At 42.5% G+C, this 20,741-nt stretch overlaps 1 protein-coding gene across 1 annotated transcript in view; it reads left to right on the top strand.

Moving 5' to 3' along the window:
• The window catches only part of LOC144694113 (scavenger receptor cysteine-rich type 1 protein M130-like), a 123,967-nt gene that overhangs the window by 69,275 nt on the left and 33,951 nt on the right, over positions 1-20,741 (top strand). Inside the window, exon 14 of the mRNA XM_078564471.1 lies at positions 14,265-14,467. Within this exon, the coding sequence (XP_078420597.1) occupies positions 14,265-14,467 (203 nt within the window). The remainder of the gene's footprint in view (positions 1-14,264; positions 14,468-20,741) is intronic.

Raw genomic sequence — 20,741 nt, 5'->3', positions numbered from 1 at the left:
ATATTTTTCGACCTTCTTTCATGTGAAATTAGACTGCTTGAGGTTTTGCTGCGGAGATTTAATTTTTTTTTCGTTGCGCTGTTATTGAAATCCTAGACATAAATCAGATAACACTTTGCACTGTAATTCAGCCCACTGCTCTGCAGCCAGCATCTGCTCACTAGACCTTGTTATACTGTTGCAGGCATCGCTTCAGAAAGATGGCAGTGTTCGATTGCGCGTCAGTCTTCAACCACTGATGTTCAGATAAGCAGTTGCTCGTAGCTGCAGTTAGACAAACAGTTCAGCTCATTTGGTAATGGTCGCAAACACTACCCATACACGAACGGGAATTTCCAGGTTCACAGCTGTGTTTATAACCGCAGCTGTGAAAAAAGAACCAAGAGTAAAACACAAACTTCTAAACATATGAGCAATCGGAGTAATCAATTCGAACTCACGGTAAATTTAAGCAAAATAATTGGAGGGTTGAGGTCCGTTTCTTGTCAGTTTTATATAATGCGGGACCTCCTGGACTCTCTGCTGGCCTGGATTGCCACAAATCCGGGGGTGCCTCTGCTTGCTCACACTAAAACTCAGGGTTTTTGAACTTTAAGGGCGGTTTAAGTCATTGCCACGTGTTCCAGGAAGTGGCCACCTAGCAGCTCCAAAGGGTTCAGGTGGATCTCAAGTGTCTGGTCCTTCAGGATGATTGGAAGAGGCAGGCAGTGGGGTATTCCTCCGAAGGTGTGCCTTTGGGTGCTGGATGTAGAATAATCAGAAGCGGTAAACCATTTGAGACAAGATGACATAGAAAGGGAAAATATGGACGACTTACAGCAAAATGTCTTAAACTAGGAGGAAAGTGAAAAAAAAAACAGAGCAGGACATCAAAGGCTGCAGCCTCTAAATTGTTCATAGCTCCACGCACTAGGGTGCAACAGAATACTCAGGTAAAATATGTTAACAGGCGGCTCCATAAGTGTTTTAGAAGTGCTCCGAGGTTCTGGATCCATATCTGGAGCAGGACTGACCTATTCGAGGTGGTCGGTAATGCCTGAACAATAGTGAGACTAATGTCCTGGCTGAACGGAAACACTTTAAACTAATTAACCAGATGTGTGGGCAATAGGGTGAAATATTAAAGAGGGGAAAGCAGATGGACAGTGGATTTGGGGAGGGTAATGACACAGTTGTGGAATACTTCATACATAGGAGGAATTCGAAAGGATTCAAGCATAAAGCGATCTAAGGATGCTTGGAGTGAACGTATTTAAATTCATGGGCCTTGGACGATAAGATGGGCAACATATAAGTACAATTGGCCATTTGGGTGATTATAGACTGGCTATATCAGAGCCTGTTTCAAAGAGGCGAGGTCTGGAACTTAATATTCCTGTACGCAATGTATTCATGAAAAATAGAAATAAAAAGGAAGTTAGTGTGGCAATATTGATGAAATATCCATTCTGTCAAAGGATAGGGGTGATTTCGTTGGGGAAACAAAAATGCAGTCTAATTGTGTCGGATTAAGTAACAAAATAGGTGCTCTTACGCTACTGGGATAAGCTGCATAGGCTACCAAATAGGGGGGAGGAGACAGAGGAGCAACATTGCAGCTAGCTAGAATACAAGTGAAGAAACTAGAAAGTGGTATTAGCAATGGAGGAACTTCTATATTCCGAATTCAGTCTGGAACAGTAACAGTGTAAAGGGCAAAGGAGAGGTGGAATTCCTGGAATGTGTACTCGAGAACCTTCTTGTTCGGTGTCTTTCCAGCACAAGGAGAAAGGAAGGGGTAAGGGATCAAGGGCCTAATGAGTGGAGCATGATTGATTTGCAGTGCATTTTGAGAACAGTGATCTCAGTACTGTCAGAATTAGAATAGTTATGGGGAAGACAAGATTGAATCAAGCATTTAAACATTTAACAGGAAGAGGCCTTACTATAGTGAGTTGAGAAGGTGCCAGGCCCAGTTCCATTTAATTAAATAAAGGTGGGGAAATTACTACAGAACAACGAGAGGCCTTGACACGAAAGTTAGTTCTTACGCATTCTGACAAATTTTCACCAAGGGGAAAGAAAATACATCTACAACTCGGCTGAAGATATAGAGATTAAAATGAGGCAGAAAAAATAACAATCTCATGGAAATCCTAATGTTGTTAAGGCACTGGAGAACTAACTTAATACAGAAAGTAACAAAAAGGGAATAAGCGTGCCAAAGAGGTAAAATGAAAATAGCTTTGAGGCTAACAAAGCAAAAAATAATTGGGGCTGATATCATCCGGTTGCAGTGTCGAAGACATTTGCGCCAGAAGTAGCTGCGCCACTAGCCAAGCTATTGCAGCACAGCTACAACATTAGCATTTACCCAGAGATGTGGTAAATTACCTAGGTAAGTCCAGTTTGCACACACACGCACGCAAGGCAGACACTGACGTGCACACATAAAAACATTGCAAATCCCATCCGATGTATTACTGCCTCATTAGTTTATTCTGAATGATCAATGATCAGCAAAGAGATGGAAGGTTTCGCCGAAAGGGCATTCAAGCGGAAGTTACTTACCAGAAATGTACTCATCAATGCTACGTTCGGTATCCAGCAGCACCACCCGGCTCCACAATTTGCAGCCTTGTTTAAACATGATAAACCAACTAAATTCCAGAGCTGAGAATGACTTGCCTTTGACATCAGTACTCCAAGCAACTCCCCAAGGCATATTCAGCAGGACATCGGTCAACTAGAATAACGAGGTCATTACGTTCAATTTCCTCCCCACACCTCGCCCCATCCCCCGCTCCCCACCCCCCCACCACCCCCCGACCCCCAACCACCCCCCCCCACCCCCCACCCCACCGCGCGAATTTTTACATCATTCTGACTTGTAAGTACATCGCCGCTCGTTTATTGTCACTGGGCCAAAACCCTGGAACGCCTTTCCGAACAGGTCGGTCCGTATGTCTAAACCACAAGGAGTAGAGAGACTGTACGTCACTATTTGAAAAGTAAATAGGGATGAGCAATAAATGCTGGTCTTGCAAGCACTGACCATAAACAAATAATAAGAAAACATATATCAGGGACACGAGTGACATTAAAAAAAACATACATTTTAAACAAGTAGGAAAGCAACTGTTGGTTGTCGGACCACTCATCCTTTGCTCAAAATAAATTACTTGGGTCATGGAATATGATAAAGATTGAAAATTTCTCGATGATGCCAAACTGGGAGGAGTGCCACACTGTGACAGAGATATGGATCGCCTGAAACAGCGCATAGATTTGCTAGCAGAATGAATGAAAAACTGGCAGATGAAATTTATTAGAGAGCAGAGCGAGCTGTTGCATTTTAGTGGAAGGGATGGGCAGACAATGTAGGCTTGCCTCAATTCTAATGAGTGAGCAAGGACAAGGGACCAGGGAGTCCATGTGTATCGATATTTGAAGGATACAGGTCATATTGAGAGCGTGGTTAGCCAAGCACATGGGATCCTGGACTCCATGAATAGAGTTTTTGAACACAAAAGCAGGGAAGTTATGTTGGGTCTTTATAATACTCTGATTAGTCTAGTTTTGGTCACCACAATTTGGAAAAGATGCGAAGGCCCGTGAGATTGTTCAGAGGAGAGTTACCAGTATGGTTCCAGGAATGGAAGTTTTTAGTTACAAGGTTAGGTTGAAAAGTTTGGGATGTTTCTGCTTGAAGCAAATGACATTGACGGGCAATTTCATAGCGGTGAGCATGATTGTGCCATTGAATGATAGTAACAGGACTAGAGGACATCAATTAAGTATATTTGGCAAGATGTGTAGGGGAATGTGAGAAAAAAACACTTTTTTGAGGCAGCGAGTTGCAATGAATGGGAACTCGCTGATCATCAAGGTGGTGGAAGCAGAAACAATTAATAAATTCAAAGGGATGTAGGGTGGTCACTTGAAGGAAATAAACGCGCATGGTGACGGGGATCGAGCGGGTATCTGGGACTGACTGAATTTCTCCAAGGGGGGTAGGGTCGGGTGGGGGGTACATGGAAAGATGGGAAAATGAGAAAGAGGACGGGAAATACAGGACTGAAGGTGTTGTATCTGAATGCACGCAGTATACGAAATAAGATAAATGAGCTTGCGGCGCAGATTGAAATTGGCAGGTATGATGTGGTGGGCATTACGGAGACATGGCTGCAAGGGGATCAGGACTGGGAGCTAAATATCCAAGGATATACATCCTATCGAAAAGATAGGCAGGTTGGCAGAGGGGGTGGGGTTGCTTTGTTGGTAAGAAATAAAATTAAATCGATAGCAAGAAATGATGTAGGGTCAGGTGATGTAGAATCTGTGTGGGTAAAGTTGATGAACAGCAAAGGTAAAAAAAACCATAATGGGAGTTATGTACAGGCCTCCGAACAGTAGTCAGGATGTGGGGCACAAGATACACCAGAAGATCGAAAAGGTGTGTAAGAAAGGTAAGGTTACAGTGATCATGGGGGATTTCAACATGCAAGTAGACGGGGAAAATCAGGTTGGTAGTGGATCCCCAGAAAAGGAACTTGTGGAATGTCTACGAGATGGCTTTTTGGAGCAGCTTGTAGTGGAACCAACTAGGGAACAGGCAATTCTCGATTTAGTGATGTGTAATGAGGCAGATTTGATAAGGGAGCTTAAGGTGAAGGAACCCTTAGGAGGAAGTGACCATAATATGATAAAATTTACCCTGCAATTTGAGAGGAAAAAGCTGGAATCAGATGTAACGGTATTATAGTTGAACAAAGGCAACTACAGAGGCATGAGGGAGGAGTTGGCCAGAATTGACTGGGAGATGAGCCTAGCAGGAAGGACAGTGGAACAGCAATGGCAGGAGTTTCTGGGAGTAATTTGGGAGACACAGCAAAAATTCATCCCTGGGAAGAAGAAGCATACTAAAGGGGGGACGAGGCAACCATGGCTGACAAGGGAAGTCAGGGACAGCATAAAAGCTAAACAGAAAGCATACAATGCGGTGAAGAGTAGTGGGAAACCAGGGGATTTGGAAGCCTACAAAGACCAACAGAGGACAACTAAAAAAGAAATAAGGAGGGAAAAGATTAAATATGAGGGTAAACTAGCCAGTAATATAAAAGAAGATTGCAAGAGATTTTTTAGATATATATAGGGTAAGAGAGAGTCAAAAGTCGACATTGGGCCGTTGGAAAATGATGCTGGAGAAGTAGTAGCGGGGGAAAAAAAGAAATGGCGGAGGAACTGAATTGGTACTTTGCGTCAGTCTTCACAGAAGACACGAGTGATATCCCCAAAGTTCAAGAGAGTCGGGGAGCAGAGGTGAGTATGGTGGCCAGTACCAAGGAGAAGGTGCTAGGAAAACTGAAAGGTCTGAAGGATTGATAAATCACCTGGACCATATGGATTACACCCCAGATTTCTGAAGGAGATAGCTGAAGAGATAGTGGAGGCGTTAGTGGCGATCTTTCATCAGTCACTGGAGCCAGGGAGGGTCCCAGAGGACTGGAAAATCGCTAATGTAACCCACCTGTTCAAGAAGGGAGTGAGGTAAAGGACGGGAAATTACAGGCCAATTAGCCTGACCTCGGTCGTTGGTAAGATTTTAGAGTCCATTATTAAGAATGAGATTTCAGGATACTTGTAAGTGCATGGTAAAATCGGCCAAAGTCAGCATGCTTTCATCAAGGGGAGGTCATGCCTGACAAATCTGTTAGAATTCTTTGAGGAGGTAACAAGTAGGTTAGACAAAGGAGAGCCAATGGATGTTATCTAATTGGACTTCCAGAAGGCCTTTGACAAGATGCCACACAGGAGGTGGCTCAGTAAGATAAGAGCCCATGGAGTTAGAGGCAAGGTACTAGCATGGATAGAAGATTGGCTGTCTGGCTGGAGGCAGAGATTGGGGATAAGTGGGTCCTTTTCAGGATGGCGGCCGGTGACTAGTGGAGTTCTGCATGGGTCAGTGTTGGGACCACAACTTTTTGCTTTAGAGATTAATGATCTAGATGAAGGAACTGAGGGCATCCTGGCTAAGTTTGCAGATGATACAAAGGTAGATGGAGGGACAGGTAGTATTGAGGAGGCGGGGAGGCTGCAGAAGGATTTGGACAGGTTAGGAGAATGGGCAAAGAAGTGGCAGATGGAATACAACGTGGGGAAGTGTGATGTCATGCACTTTGGTAGGAAGAATAGAGGCATAGACTATTTTCTAAATGGGGAGAGAATTCAGAAATCTGGAATGCAAAGGGACTTGGGAGTCCTAGTCCAGGATTCTCTTAAGGTTAACTTGCAGGTTGAGTCGGTAGTTAGGAAGGCAAATGCAATGTTGGTATTTATTTCGAGAGGACTAGAATATAAAAGCAGGGATGTGCTGCTGAGGCTTTATAAGGCTCTGGTCAGACCACATTTAGAATATTGTGAGCAATTCTGGGCCCCGTATCTCAGGAAGGATGTGCTGGCCCTGGAGATGTTCCAAAAGAGGTTCACGAGAATGATCCCAGGAATAAAAGGCTTAACATATGAAGAATGTTTGAGGACTCTGGGCCTATACTCGATGGAATTTAGAAGGATGAGGGGGTACCTGATTGAAACTTACAGAATACTGAAAGGCCTGGATAGAGTGGACGTGGGGAAGATGTTTCCATTAGTAGGAGAGACTAAGACCCGAGGGCAAAGCCTCAGAGTAAAGGGAAGACCTTTTAGAACAGAGATGAGGAGAAACTTCTTTAGCCAGAGAGTGGTGAATCTATGGAATTCATTGCTACAGAAGGCTGTGGAGGACAGGTCATTGAATGTAGTTAAGAGCGAGATAGATAGGTTCTTGATTGGTAGGGGGATCAAAGGCTACGGGGAGAAGGCGGGAGAATGGGGTTGAGAAACTTATCAGCCATGATTGAATGGCGGAGCAGACTCGATGGGCCGAATGGCCTAATTTCTGCTCCTATGTCTTATGGTCTTATGGTCTAATGGCTGAAAAGTCTCCTTCTTTGCTGGAAATATCTCTGAAAAATCATGATCTGAATGTTTCCTTGCCTATCGAGGCAAATATGGATTTAAATGCTCCAAAATGGGATTACTAGCAGACGACTGAAGGATTGCAAATGCCCCACACTCCGCAAACTCCTCTCCCTCGCATCCCATCACACCGCACCCACCCGTCACAAACGGTGAGGAGGATAAAACTGACAATTACAGGGCAGCCGGCCTGACGCCGATTGTGGGAACCCTGTGTAGGCACTAAACTTTGAAAGATTAAATCGACATTTAGATATGTATTGGCTAACAAATGAACAACAGCGCGAACTTTTAAAAATGTAAATCAGCCTTGATTAATTTGCTCGATCTCTTCGATAAAATAACAGAGCGTGCAGGTGGAACAAAATTCGACAGTCTATTGAACATTAAGGAGGGCAGGAACAGATTTCATGAGCGCATCGACAGACTGGTGAAAAGGTTAATTTTACCACATAAATTTCTGATATGATCGGAAGAATACGGAGGGGCGAGGTGAACCAAATGGAACAATTCTGCAGGTCCACAAGGTGAGGCCTGCAAATATATGCATACATTTTCATCACAGGACCAGCTGAGGAGAGGCATATGGGGTCAATGGCTTTATTAATAAATGGACAGAGAATAAAGCAAAGGATTTATGTTACAGCAATTTAAGACGCTGGATAGGCCTCGGATGGATTATGATGCTGAAATCTGGGCAATAAAATTTAAAATGGATATCAAAGCCCTGGAGCAGGTACATATGGCATTTACTAGAATGGTACCTAGGGCTTCAGTTAGGTGGAGAGGCTAGTTTAAATGCATTATCCTCCTTCGAACAGAGAAAGTATTATTGACGTATACGAAATCATGAGTGGTTTTGATCGAGAAAATAAGGAGAAAATGTTTCAGTGGCGGAAGGGCTGTGAACATAGCTCTAAGACCATTGGCAAAGAATCAGATGTAACTTGTGGAAATATAGTTTACACAGCGAGTTCTTGTGATGTGGGATGTACTGCCTGACAGGTTATTCAGTCGTATTACTCAAACGGAAATCAGTTAAATGTTTAAAGGGAAATAATTGCAGGCTACGGGTAACTGAGATAAAGTATTTATCTGCAATAGAGTCAGCAGGGGCAAAAAGGGCTGAATACGCTCCTTCTGTACTGTATCATTGTGTGATTTTTTTTTTAAATTGCTGGGAATGTCGCAGTGAAGCTTAATTTACATAAGACCATAAGACGTAGGACCAGAAGCAGGCCATTCGGCCCAACGTGTCTGCTCCGTCATTCAGTGTGATCATGGCTGATCTCATAATCCTCGACTCCACTTTCCTGCCTTCTCCACATAACCGTTGATTCCCCTACTAATTAAAAAATGTGTCTATCTCAGTCTTGAATATGCTTAACGATCCAGCCTCTACAGCCCTCTGCGGCAAAGAATTACACAGATCCACTGCCCTCTGAGAGAAGAAATTCCTGCTCGTCACTGTCTTAAATGGCCGACAGATTACTCTGAGATTATGCCCTCTGGTCATTGACTCTCGCACAAGGGGAAACAACTTTCCAACATCCACCCTGTCATGCCCCCGAAGAATCATAATATGTTTTAATAAGGTCGCTTCTCATTCTTCAACCTCCAATGAGTACAGATCCAACTGACTCAACCTCCCCTCATAAGAAAATCCCTCCACCCCCGGAATCAACCTAGTGAACCTTCTCTGTGTCACTCTGAATGAAGGGTCATGGAGACAAGGCAGGAAAGTGGAGTTGAGGAATATCAGATCAGCCATGATCTCACTGAATGGCAGAGCAGATCGATGGGCGGAATGGCCTACTTATGCTCCTACGTCTTATGTTCTTATGAACTGCCTCCTACGTCAGTATATTCCCTTATATGAGAGGACCAAACCTGTTCACAGTATTTCAGGTGTGGTCTAAGTAGTGCTTCATATAGCTTTAGCAAGACTTCCCTATTTTTATACGCTATTCCTTTTGAAATAAAGGCTAACATTCAATCTTCCTTCTCTATAACCTGCTGAACTTGTATGCGAACTCTTTTGTGATTCATGCACGAATTCATGCCAAACCCCTCTGTGCTGCAGCTTTTTGCAGTCTTTTCTGCATTTAAATATTATTCAAATCCTCTATTCCACCTGCCAAAGTACATAATGTCACATTTTCCCACATTGTATTCCATCTTCCAAGTTTTTTCCCACTCACTCAACTCATCTATATTTGTCTGTGGACTCATTGTGTCACCTCATGGCTTGCCTTCCCACAATTTTTTTGTGTTAACTTTAAACGTTCACTTCCCACATCTGAGTCATTAACATATATTGTAAATAATTGAGGCCCCTACACAAATTCCTGTGGCACTCCACGAGTTACAGTTTGCCATCCTGAAAATTTCTCCCATATCCCAAATCTGTCTTCTATTAGTTAGCCAATTCTCTATCTATGCTAATATACTGCCCCAACACCATGGGCTCTTATCTTTTAAGTATCCTCATGTGCGGTACCTTATTGAATGCCTTTTGGAAATTCTAATATATTACATCTACGGGTTCCCCTTTATCTGTCCTGCTTGTAACCTCCTCAAAGAATTCTAATAAAGTTGTTGGACATGATTTTCCCTTCATGAAGCCATGCTGCCCCTGCTTGGTTATAATATGAATTTCTAAATGCTCTGCTTTTACATATTTTATAACAGACTCCTATATTTTCCCAATATGGGATGTTAAGCAAACTGTCTTATAGGTACCTGTTTTTTGTCTTCCTCCCTTTTTGAATAAGGGTGTTACGTTGGCAGTTTTCAATCCCGTGGGACTTTTCCAGAATCTAAGAACTACTGGAAGTTTACCACCAGTGCATCCAATTTCTCTGTAGCCACTTCCTTTAATATCCTAGGATGCAACCCATCAGGTCCAGGGGACTCATCAGCCTTTAGCTCCATTAGCTTCCCTGGTACGTCTTCTCTAGTGATAGTTATTTAAGTTATTTCCTCCCCCACCTCCTTTTACCCCTTGATTAATTACTATTTTTGAAACGCCATTGCTGTCTTCTACCGCGAAGTCTGATGCAAAGTATTTATTCAACTCCTCTGCTCTGTCCTGGTGCCCCATTATTATCTCCACAACCTCAACTTCTAAGGAGCCTATTTTCAATTTGGTCTCTCCCTCTTCATTTTTACATCTTCAAAGTAATTCTTACTTTCCAATTTTATGTTACTTGCTAGTTTAAGCTGAAAGTTTACTTTCTCCCTCTTTGTTTTTTGGTCACCTTTTGTTGGTTTTTAAAACTTTCCCAATTCTCTGGCTTGGCACTAAACTTTGCCACGTCGTATGATTTTTCTCTAAGTTTGATGTTATCCTTAACTTCCTTGATTAACGATGGCTGATTTACCCCCTTCCTCAAATCATTCTTCCTCACTGGGATATATCTTTGTTGTTAGCCATGATCTATTTCCTTAAACGTCTGCAATTTTTCATCAAGCGTCTTTTCTGCTAAACTCCTTTCCCAGTCAACTGCAGCCAAGTCTCCCCTCATTCCGTTGTAAATACCCTTACTTGAGTTTAGTACTGTTGTTCCCGCCCTAGGTTTCTCAGTCTTAAACTGAATGCTAAATTCGACCATGTTTGGGCCATTGCTTCCTCGAGGACCTTTCACTTTGAGGTCATTTATTAAACCAGCCTCATTACATATTGCCAGGCCAAAAATAGGCTGATCTCTGGTTTTATCCACGCCATATTGTTCTCGGGAACTGGCCCAATACGCTCTATGAATTCTTGCTCGTGGTTACCCCTGTCAATTTGATTTTTCCAATTTACATGAAGATTTAAGTCACTTACGATTAATGTAATGCCTTTCTTACATGCCCCCGTCATCTCCTCTGTATTCTCTCTCTGGCAGTATAGCTACTGTAAGGGGACCTATAAGTTACTCCTACCAGTGTCTTCGTCCCCTTTTTATTTATTACCTCCACCCTTATGGATTCTACATCTTCCAATCCAAAATCACTTATTGCTATCATACTTACTGCATCTTGTACTAACAAAGCTACCCGACCGCCCATTCCTTCCGGCCAGTCCTTTCAAAATTTAACATACCCCTAGATATTTTGTTCCCAGCGTTGTCCTCCTTGTAACCATGTCTCCGTATTGGCTTTGAGATCATACCCATTAGGCTGTATTTGGGCCGTTAATGCATTTACTTTGTTCCGAATAGTGCGTACGTTTAAGTAAGGAGCCATTAATTTTGTATTTTTACAATTTTTTCCCCTTTGACCCTCTTTGCTGTTTTTTTTATGTTTGCTCACTCTGTCCATTCCTATCGCACTTTGGGTTTCATTGCTTACGTAGCTTCCCTACAATGACGCCATATTATTTTGCCTTGTAAGTCTACGTATCCCAAGTCCAGAACCATCCCCACATCCCCTCTCCCTATTTAGTTTAAAAATCTCTCTATAGTCCTAGTTATTTGTTTCGCCAGGCACTGGTCTACTTTCTCAAGCAACAAGTAAATAAAACAAAGGCATAATGAACCAACAGGACAGCAGAGAACTATAAATAACCAAAGGAAAATTAAGTGAGTTAGAGAGCGAGAGACAGGTTGAGATGCAGAAAGAACTGGCATCAGTGAAGGACAGACAGAGGGAGAGATATAGGCTCTGGAGAGAAACTAGGACATCGACATTAAAAATGCAGAGACTGGTGGAAACAAACCAATAAATTCTGTTATGGAGAGAGTGAGATAATGCTGACAGAGACAGACTAAGAACTCAATGAGGCGCATTCCGAGGGAAAAGTTCAAAAACATCCAAAATAGCGTGTCCCTTGCGGGCGCACATTCTGAGCTTTCAGTCCGTCAACTGCTGTACGAATCAAATGGCCTGTCCTGGGTCCGCACCGGAAAGAGCTTTTAGACTTTTGCATGTACGACTAAGGGGATTAACGCCTGTTTGAGACCTCCTATACAATATTGGGTAAATCTGGCTGGCTGTGTTCAGTAACAACAAGTGTACCCGCGGCGTTTAGGCTTGTTACACTGGCTACTGCGAGGCGAATTTAGAAAGTCGATTTTAAGACATTTATTCAACTGACTGTCGAGCCTTGAAGTGCAGGTAAACTGTTTCAACTTCACATTAAAAGCATGGCCCGTTCTTTTCCAATGCTCATTCTCTATCCGATACGGCATCCACCTCCACCGACGCCCTCTCCAGGTCGAATTCCCCCCTCCCAATCGTTGGCCCCGTTCCTCCAAAATCTATTTTGTGCCATTCCCAGCAAGTATGGATCCGGAAATTCAATTTATTTTTTTTTCATCGGCGAGCTGCCTGCTAACATCTCTGACGCATTTGTAACTTGCTATTCTGATGCCAACAAAAGCAAAAATTGCTGGAAAAACTCAGCAGGTCTGACAGCATCTGTGGAGAGAAAGACAAAGTTAATGTTTGGAGTCCGAATGACTCTTCTTCAGAACGTGGAGTCATGGGAGCTCCAAACGTTAAATCTGTCATTCTCTCCAAAGATGCTGTCAGACCTGCTGAGTTTTTCCAGCACTTTTTGTAACTGTTTCATAATTCCAGCATCCGCAGTGTTCTGCCCTTATTCTGATGCTAATCGGGCCTTTGCAGTTTCGCGGCCGGAATCGTTCGCTGTGGCAATCTTGTGCCAGCAACAATTCCAAAGCATTGTTGACGATTCCTCGGTGCTTTGAATTAGCGCCACACTTCTTCAGAGGGAATGTAGGAATCAATCGCTTTGGTGTGGGCCTGGAGGAGTCAAACTTAAGGAATCAAACTTAATTCGAGGAGGCAATAGTGTAGCGGTATTGTCGCTGGTCATATAATGACCGGTGATAACCGGTGATCCGGTTTTGAATCCTACAAATTGTTGCATTTGAATGCAATAAAAATCTGGAATTAAAAAGGAGACCAAGAAACCATTGTCGATGGTCGTGAAAACCCATCTGGAGTTGATACATGCCCTTTAGGGATGGAAAGCCGCTGTCCTACATATGACTCCCGACCCACACCAATGTGCTTGAGACTTAAATACCCCCTGAGCAAGGGCAATTCGGGGTCGCTAATAAATGCTGGCCTAATGAATATTCAAAAAAATTCAGACAAGGCAAAGACGACAAGTTTCCTTATTTAAAAGACACGTGCGAGCATCTTACTTGGTCGGCAATCTGAAAGATTAATTATCACTTTTACTGATACCTGTTTTCAAAAATGACTTCAAATTCTGAATCTGGCATGCTGTACTTTGAAAGCATTTTACGAAGGTTATTAAGGCGTTTATTATTATGATATTATTATATTATATTTAATATTTATTATTAACATAAATTCTACAATTTTGTATGGAGAGATACTCCGATTGAAAGAGTAGAGAAACTAATCAATGTGAGAGATAAATACAAAAGCAGACTGATCTGAGGAAGTGAACACACGCCTACAGTGTATATTAACGAATTCTACCTTCAAATATCTAGCTCTTTTATATTAATCCCTCAGAATTTCTCCGTCAGCAGTCTGTCCTATCTATCTATCTATCTATCTATCTATCTATCTATCTATCTATCTATCTATCTATCTATCTATCTATCTATCTATCTATCTATCTATCTATCTATCTATCTATCTATCTATCTATCTATCTATCTATCTATCTATCTATCTATCTATCTATCTATCTATCTATCTATCTATCTATCTATCTAACTATCTATCTATCTATCTATCTATCTATCTATCTATCTATCTATCTATCTATCTATCTATCTATCTATCTATCTATCTATCTATCTATCTATCTATCTATCTATCTATCTATCTATCTATCTATCTAACTGTCTATGTACGTATCTATCTGTCGGTCTGCTTATCGGTCTGTCTATCTCTCTGTCTGTTTGTCCATCTCGCTGTCTATCAGTTAGACGATCTCATCAAGTTTTGTACCTTACAGGGCTGTGGACTAGGACGCATTGTAGATCCTCAGCGTGACGTTCCGCCATTCCGCTCGCCGGGCAAAGAGATCTAGCACTGCGTAGAAACAACTGTTTTAACCTTTCGTCATATGTGGCTGCTGGTTATTTAAGTAACTGTAAATAAAACGAAGAAAATTGGACGCATTAATGAAATTGAGCTTTATTAAATCCAACCCCCTGATAATTTCTAAATTCGAATCCTGATTACCTGTCGGATAATTTCGAGGTCATAAAACCCCTCCCACTCTCACGTTTTGGACGTTGCTTTGCCTAAATTGGTAATAATATCGATTGCAGTTCTCTGCCGCTGAGAAAGGAAAACAGATTTCCGCTGAATACATACAGTAGCTGCCTGATGAGCGCTGCATGCACTTCTCACGGAGCAGAGGCACAGTTTCTCCGCAGATCCATTGATCAGATGCTCATCAGGATCCTCGAATACAGTCGCCGTGAAATGCAGCGCTTGGGGATGTTCGTGCTCATTCTGCAAGTTTCACTGGGTAAGTGTATCTCTATTCTGCTCTGCCGAAACCTGGAAAGGGGGCATTATCTTGGAGTGATTTGGCACATTCCAATCAGTCGCACAGAATCCATCAGTAGTTAATAAAGCATGTTTGCTTTGTTAATTCTTTCAATTCTTATTGAAATCTCCCCAGTGTCAATGGTGACCGTTTACAAATCCCCAGCTCCGCTCTGTCTGAAAAAGAGAAATGGGAGAAAGTAAATCACCATTTATCAATTCACGTCTCTGCACAATGAGGCTTTGTCCGTTTCTGATTCTCTCAGTGACCCTGGGAAATATTTCCAGAAACTCGTCAGCTGCGATGGGATTAGACAGATATGTGGGTTAAATGGATGACATTCCGCGCCTTATTCGTGTGCAAATTGCGGCGGGCCGACATTCTGCTGCCTGAGCAGGTGGGCATTTAACTAACTCTATTTATTAATTATATAAGTTTATTTACAATACATTGATATAAATTAATCACATATTATGGAGTTTCGATTTCAGCGAATGATCCTTGATCCATAGAATTAATTTCTATTGAAAACACCAATTCAAAAGAATGTAATTCAGCAATATTTTGCTTGTGGTTTCATGATTTAGATTTAGATCTTGGAGTTAATAAGTCACCAACGGTAAGATAGATTAATTTCAGTGAAATGATTTATTTGGAAAATTTGCAGCAGTTTTCCAGTTTCAATCATGCGGTTTTGAAGGAAATCCCAATTTTGAAACATAACTTAATTTTATTAACCTGCGTTGACGCCAACAGACTGGAAACTTTAAAAACCTGATAAATTGGAATCCAGCGGAGTGTTACAGTCAGGAAAAGGGATCTGGTTGCGATCCTCGTTGATCTTCTACGAAAATGAGGCTTTGAGCAACGCGATAATTTCAGTAACGTGAATCAATAATTGGACCGTTTCCTTTGGGAATATTTTCACGCTTCACCTGCTGCGAGTTCCTGCCAGATATTTCTCACTGACTTTGCTCATTCCAGGGCCAGGGTTAGTGGTAACTGGTAGGTCCACGTAACTCGGCAGGTGCCAAATAGTAATATTTCAGTATCACAACGTTGCTCCCAATGTACCTGGAAAATGTAATCCCATAAAAACAATATTTCCCGCCCTTTGCCACCGGTTCCCCCATCCCAATTTCAGAAATGTTTCACATTATCGTGGAAGAAGGTCCTGTAACCTGGACATTTAACTTCCCGATAACAGCTCCTCTCCCAGTTTGCTCTAGATTTAGGGTAACTGATTCTGGGGTTCGTTTCGGTAAAAGGGTGGGGATGTGGCATGCACCGGGTGGCTGCAGGGTCGGTCATGGTGGTATTGGTGGTCAGTTGATTTTCTTTGAAATTAAATACCCGAAAAATAATAGGCCGAGAAGGACTCACCAATAGCACGAGCCAATTTGCTGATATACTAGTGATGCTCTGTTTTAGTGATGGCCTACTACTGTGTTACATTTTGTACTGTTGTGAAATGTCTGATCTGTTCGCCGATTTGTCCGGGTGTTAATAAAATTGATAAAAGTAAAAGTCGGGCGCATTTGTTGGGAGGTGGCCCACCGGCGTCAATTTTGCAACAAGACAGAAAAGGGAGTATTTTCAAGCTTTGAAATAGAGAGAAACGGGCGGCATCAGATCAGTGGCAGATTATCCATTTCTTTCTATAGAAAAGAATATTACACAAAATGCAAAATGTGTTGCAAATTCGATTTGGTCGTACTTGTGACATAGCCAAAGACCAATTTCATTCTTTATCGATGCCAGTAACCTACTTTTTAAAGTAATCAGTCGCCGTAGATATTCCAAATTCAGTGGTGGTGATATTCAACTTTGTGAGGCTGGAGAACGGCCGGGGGACGATCAATTCTCGTTTCTCCTTTAAGATGCCCCTGGAAAATACCCCTTCTTTGATTAAGCCTTTTTAAATCCTCAAAAAACCCCTTACGCTCTTCTGTATCAAATTCTGCCGGATTACGCTCCTGTGAAGCAACTGTCGCCGTTTTGTTCCATGAATGTAACTGATGTAAAGCCTTGGAAGCATTTCAGAGAAGGTTCACACGACTGACTCTTGGCCTGAAGGTGTTCTCTTATGAGGATATAGCATCCAGTGGAGTTTAGAATCTTTTTGAAACATATCAGACCCTGAGGAGACTTGAGATGATGAATACTGAAAGGATGTTCCCCTTGTGGGAGTGACGAGAACTAAGGGACGCAGTTTAAAAATAAGCGGCCTCTCTCATATAAAATAGAGATTAGGAGATGCTTTTCACCCTCAGCGGATCCTTGATCAGTGAATTTCTCGTCCCCTGAATGCAGTTGAGGCAGTGTGACTGACTATTTTGAAGGCTAAGTTGGATAGATTCTTGACTGGCAAGAGAGTCAAATAGCTTAGGGGCTAGGCAGGGTAGTAGAGGGCACAATGAGATCCGCCAGATATTATCAAATGTTGGAACAGGCTCGAGAGGGCGGCGTGTTCCTGCTCCCAATTTACATGTCCCTCCGCATGTGCGTTGTTAATGCCCATCGTCTCCCCTTTATTGAACCCATCGATATCATTTACCAAAACTGACAGGTTGTCTGAATTAGCATAGCTCAGAATCCGAATATCTATCTTACCTCAGGTCGTTCACTGAACTGAATGAAACAACACGTCTTTTAATCTCACATCTAGTAGCTTGATATTCAAATTTACTCGCCCCTCACTGAGATAGCAACCCCTTCACTGGGCTCTCACCCAGTGTATCTCAAACACTGGCAGCTCGAAGTCGGGGTGTCAACGGGATCACCAATTCTCCGCTCCTGCTGCGAGCAGTTGCGATACTGTACGTGGCTTGCGGCGCATTCATCGGCTGATTTGGGAGAAAGGTTCATACACAATCCAAAATATATACCATCCGTCAGGTGGCAGGAATAAAAACGTTTGCAGTTAAATGCTGGTTCGCACAAGACTCGGTATTCAAAACTCCATTAAAAATGGTATCTCAGTTGATTTCTTAATAGCAATTATGTAACTACTTTAAAATTAGCTCCAAGGTCAGCATTGGGTTCAAACACTATTCACCAGGATTCAGTTTAAGGCAGGTTTGTATCCAGCCGCAAGTTAACGTTCATTCACGAATCCGCGAAGAACAACCGAGAAAGAAAATATGCATTATTTAACAGAGTTTGTTCTATGCACTATACTACGTGAATAGCAGACATCACCTCAAAAAAATAAATTAAATAAGATCTTGATGATAATTAAGCGCATACCATATGAAAAATTTGCAGTTGCATGGTTGGTTGAATAAATAACATATCTCCTATTCTTTTATCGGATGTGAGTTTTGCTAACAAGGCCATCACTTGTTGCTCATCCCTAGTTGCCCTTGAGAAGGTGGTGGTGAGCTGCCTCCTTCAACCGCTGCAGTCCATCTTGTGTAGGTTACAACTACAGTGCAGGTAGGAAGGGAGTTCCAGGCTTTTGACAAAGCACCAGCTTATGAACGGCGCTACAGCTCCAACACAGGAATGTGCGTATCTTTGCATGGAATTTGCAGATGGTGCTGTTGCCTGCTGCCCTTTCTCTTTCTAGGTCGTAGAGGTCAGGGGTTTGGAAGGTGCTTTTGAAGGACCCTTGATATGTTGCTGCCGTGCATATTGTAGATGGTACACACTTCCGTCACTGTTTGTTAGTGCTGGAAGGAGTGAATGTTAAATGTCATGGAAGGGGTGCTGATTAATAGGGCGGCTTTTCCCTAGATTGTGCCCATCTTCTTGAGTATTGTTGGGGCTGCACTCATTCCATTACAGTCCTGGTTTGTACATTGTAAATGGTGGACAGGCTCTGGGAAGTCAGGAAGTGATTTAGTCGCTGCAAAATTACAAACCTCTGACTGGGAGGCAGTAAGGCGAACTCAGTTAAATTTTCCAGTCAACGGTAAACCCAGGATGTTGATGATGGGCGATTCTGCGATGGAAATGCTGGTGAATGTCTAGGGGAGATGGTTTCACTCTAGCTTGTTAGGGATGGCCATTGTGTGACACTTCCGTGGCACAAATGTTACTTACCACATATCATCACACTGCTAAATGTTGTTCAGATAATGTTGCATGAGCGAATGCATTGCCTCAGTATCTGAGTAGTTGATAATATTACTGCACACAGTGCAATCACCAGCGGTCACCCCACTTCTGATCTTACGAAGGAGACCACGTCAATAATGAAGCATCTGAATCTGGTTGGGCCTAGGACATTAACCTGAAGAACTCATGGAGCAATGACGCGGGGCTGAGATGATTGGACTCGAATAATCACGATTATATTTCTTAATCCTCGTTATGACTCCAACTCATTGGGAGTTCTGCCCCGATTCCCATTAACTCAATTTTTGTAGGGCTCATTCATGCCACACTCGGTCAAATGCTGCCTTGGTGTCAAGGGTAGTCAAGCTCATCTCGCCTCTTGAGTTGACACATTTTTTCCATGTTTGGACCAAGGCTATAATAAGGTCAGGAGCCGAGTTGCTCTGGTGGAAACCAAACTCAGTATCGGGGAGTAGGTTATTGCTATTCAAGTTCTGCTTGGTGGCTCTGTCAATTGCAACTTCGGCCACTTTGCTGGTGATCGACAATGGACTGATAGGGTGATAATTAGTTGGGTTGGATTTGTCCTACCTTTTGTGATTATGATATACCTCGGTAAATGTCCATATTGCTGTAGCTGTACTGGAACAGCTTGGGTTGGGACACAACTGGTTCTAGAGTGTAGTTCTTCGGGGCTACTACTGGCATGCTGTCAATGTCCACAGACTTTGCTGAAAACTGTTTCTTTAGCCGTTCCTTGATATCACGTGGAAAGAATCAAATTGGCTGAAGACTGGCTCCTGTGATGCTGAGGGTCTCAAGGTATTTCTGCCTGAATATGGTGGCAAATGCTTCATTGTTATTAGGACTGTAGCGCTGGCACCCCTCCCTAATTATTCCGAAAGGGAATACATATGGAGCTTCATCCTTACTTTACTTACATTATTGTCCACAATCAATCGTGACTGGATTTGGCCAGAATGCAGAACTTTGATCTGGTATGCTTCTGTGGAGTGACTTAGCTTCTTCATCTGTTTTGCATATATTTATCCCTGCATTGTAACTTCACCGTATGGGGACCCCACTTTTAGGTTGCCTGGCATTGTTTCTAGCATGCTCTCCCAAGCTCTTCGCTGAAACAATGTTGATCCTCTAACTTCATGTTGATTGTTAACTGAGGTATATACCAGCTCTTGAGGTTACAGATTATGGTTGAATACAATTCTTCTGCTGCTGATGGTCCACAGAGGAACATAGATGCCACGTTTTCAGTGGTTGGGTCTGTTTTGAATCTGTTCAATTTAAGATGGCAGAAGTTGCCTCCGAATGGGGATGGGACTTCACCACCATAATGACTGTGTAGTGGTCACTCCTATTAATACTGTCATGGATAGAAGCTTCTTTGATAGGAATATTGGCGAGTAAGAGGTGAAGTTGTTATTTTTTTCCTGTTGTTGGTTCCATCATCGCCTGCCACAGTCCCAGTCTGGCAGATATGCTCTTCAGGATTTAGCCTGCTGAGTGCTAATGGTGCTATCGAGCTACTCTAGGTGGAGGCTATTGAAGACCTCTACCCAGATTATAGCCTGTGCCCTTGCTACCTTCCATGTTTCATCCAAGAGATGTTCAACATAAAGGAGCATAATTTCATCAGCTGAGGGAGGATGTTAGGTCGTAATCAGCAGTAGACTTCCTTGCCAAAGTGTGGCTTAATTCCAAGGGTTCTGGAGTAAATTTTGAGGACTTCCACAGACGCTGCTAGACCTGTTTTTGTTTCAAATAACGATTATGCCTCCTGTTGTACATAGCTCTCAATTTATATTTATTGTTTTTATTATTACCCTCACAACCCTTCATCGTGAATTAAGCTGTTGACATCCAGCATTTTTCTTGTCCTTTGTGCACCTACTTACGGGACAATAATGTCCCCTCAGCCATTACATCACCGGGGCTTCAATAATACCGCTGATGGCATTTACCCATGTGGTACACTGTACGAATAAATCCACTAGTCACAGAGCTCTGAAGAAGTGTCATACGGACTCGAAACGTTAACTCGGTTTCTGTCTCTAGAGATGCTGCTGGACGTGCTGAGTGTTTCCAGCATTTTCTGTTTTTGTTTCACATTTGCAGCATCCACATCCGCTGGATTTTGTATTATTTTGTCTTAATCGTTATGTTCGGTTTGACA

Source organism: Cetorhinus maximus, chromosome 19, assembly GCF_964194155.1.
Source record: "Cetorhinus maximus chromosome 19, sCetMax3.hap1.1, whole genome shotgun sequence".
NCBI classification, from domain to species: domain Eukaryota; kingdom Metazoa; phylum Chordata; class Chondrichthyes; order Lamniformes; family Cetorhinidae; genus Cetorhinus; species Cetorhinus maximus.
Note: the sequence above shows the minus strand (reverse complement) of the source record. Positions and strands in the feature narration are given on the sequence as shown.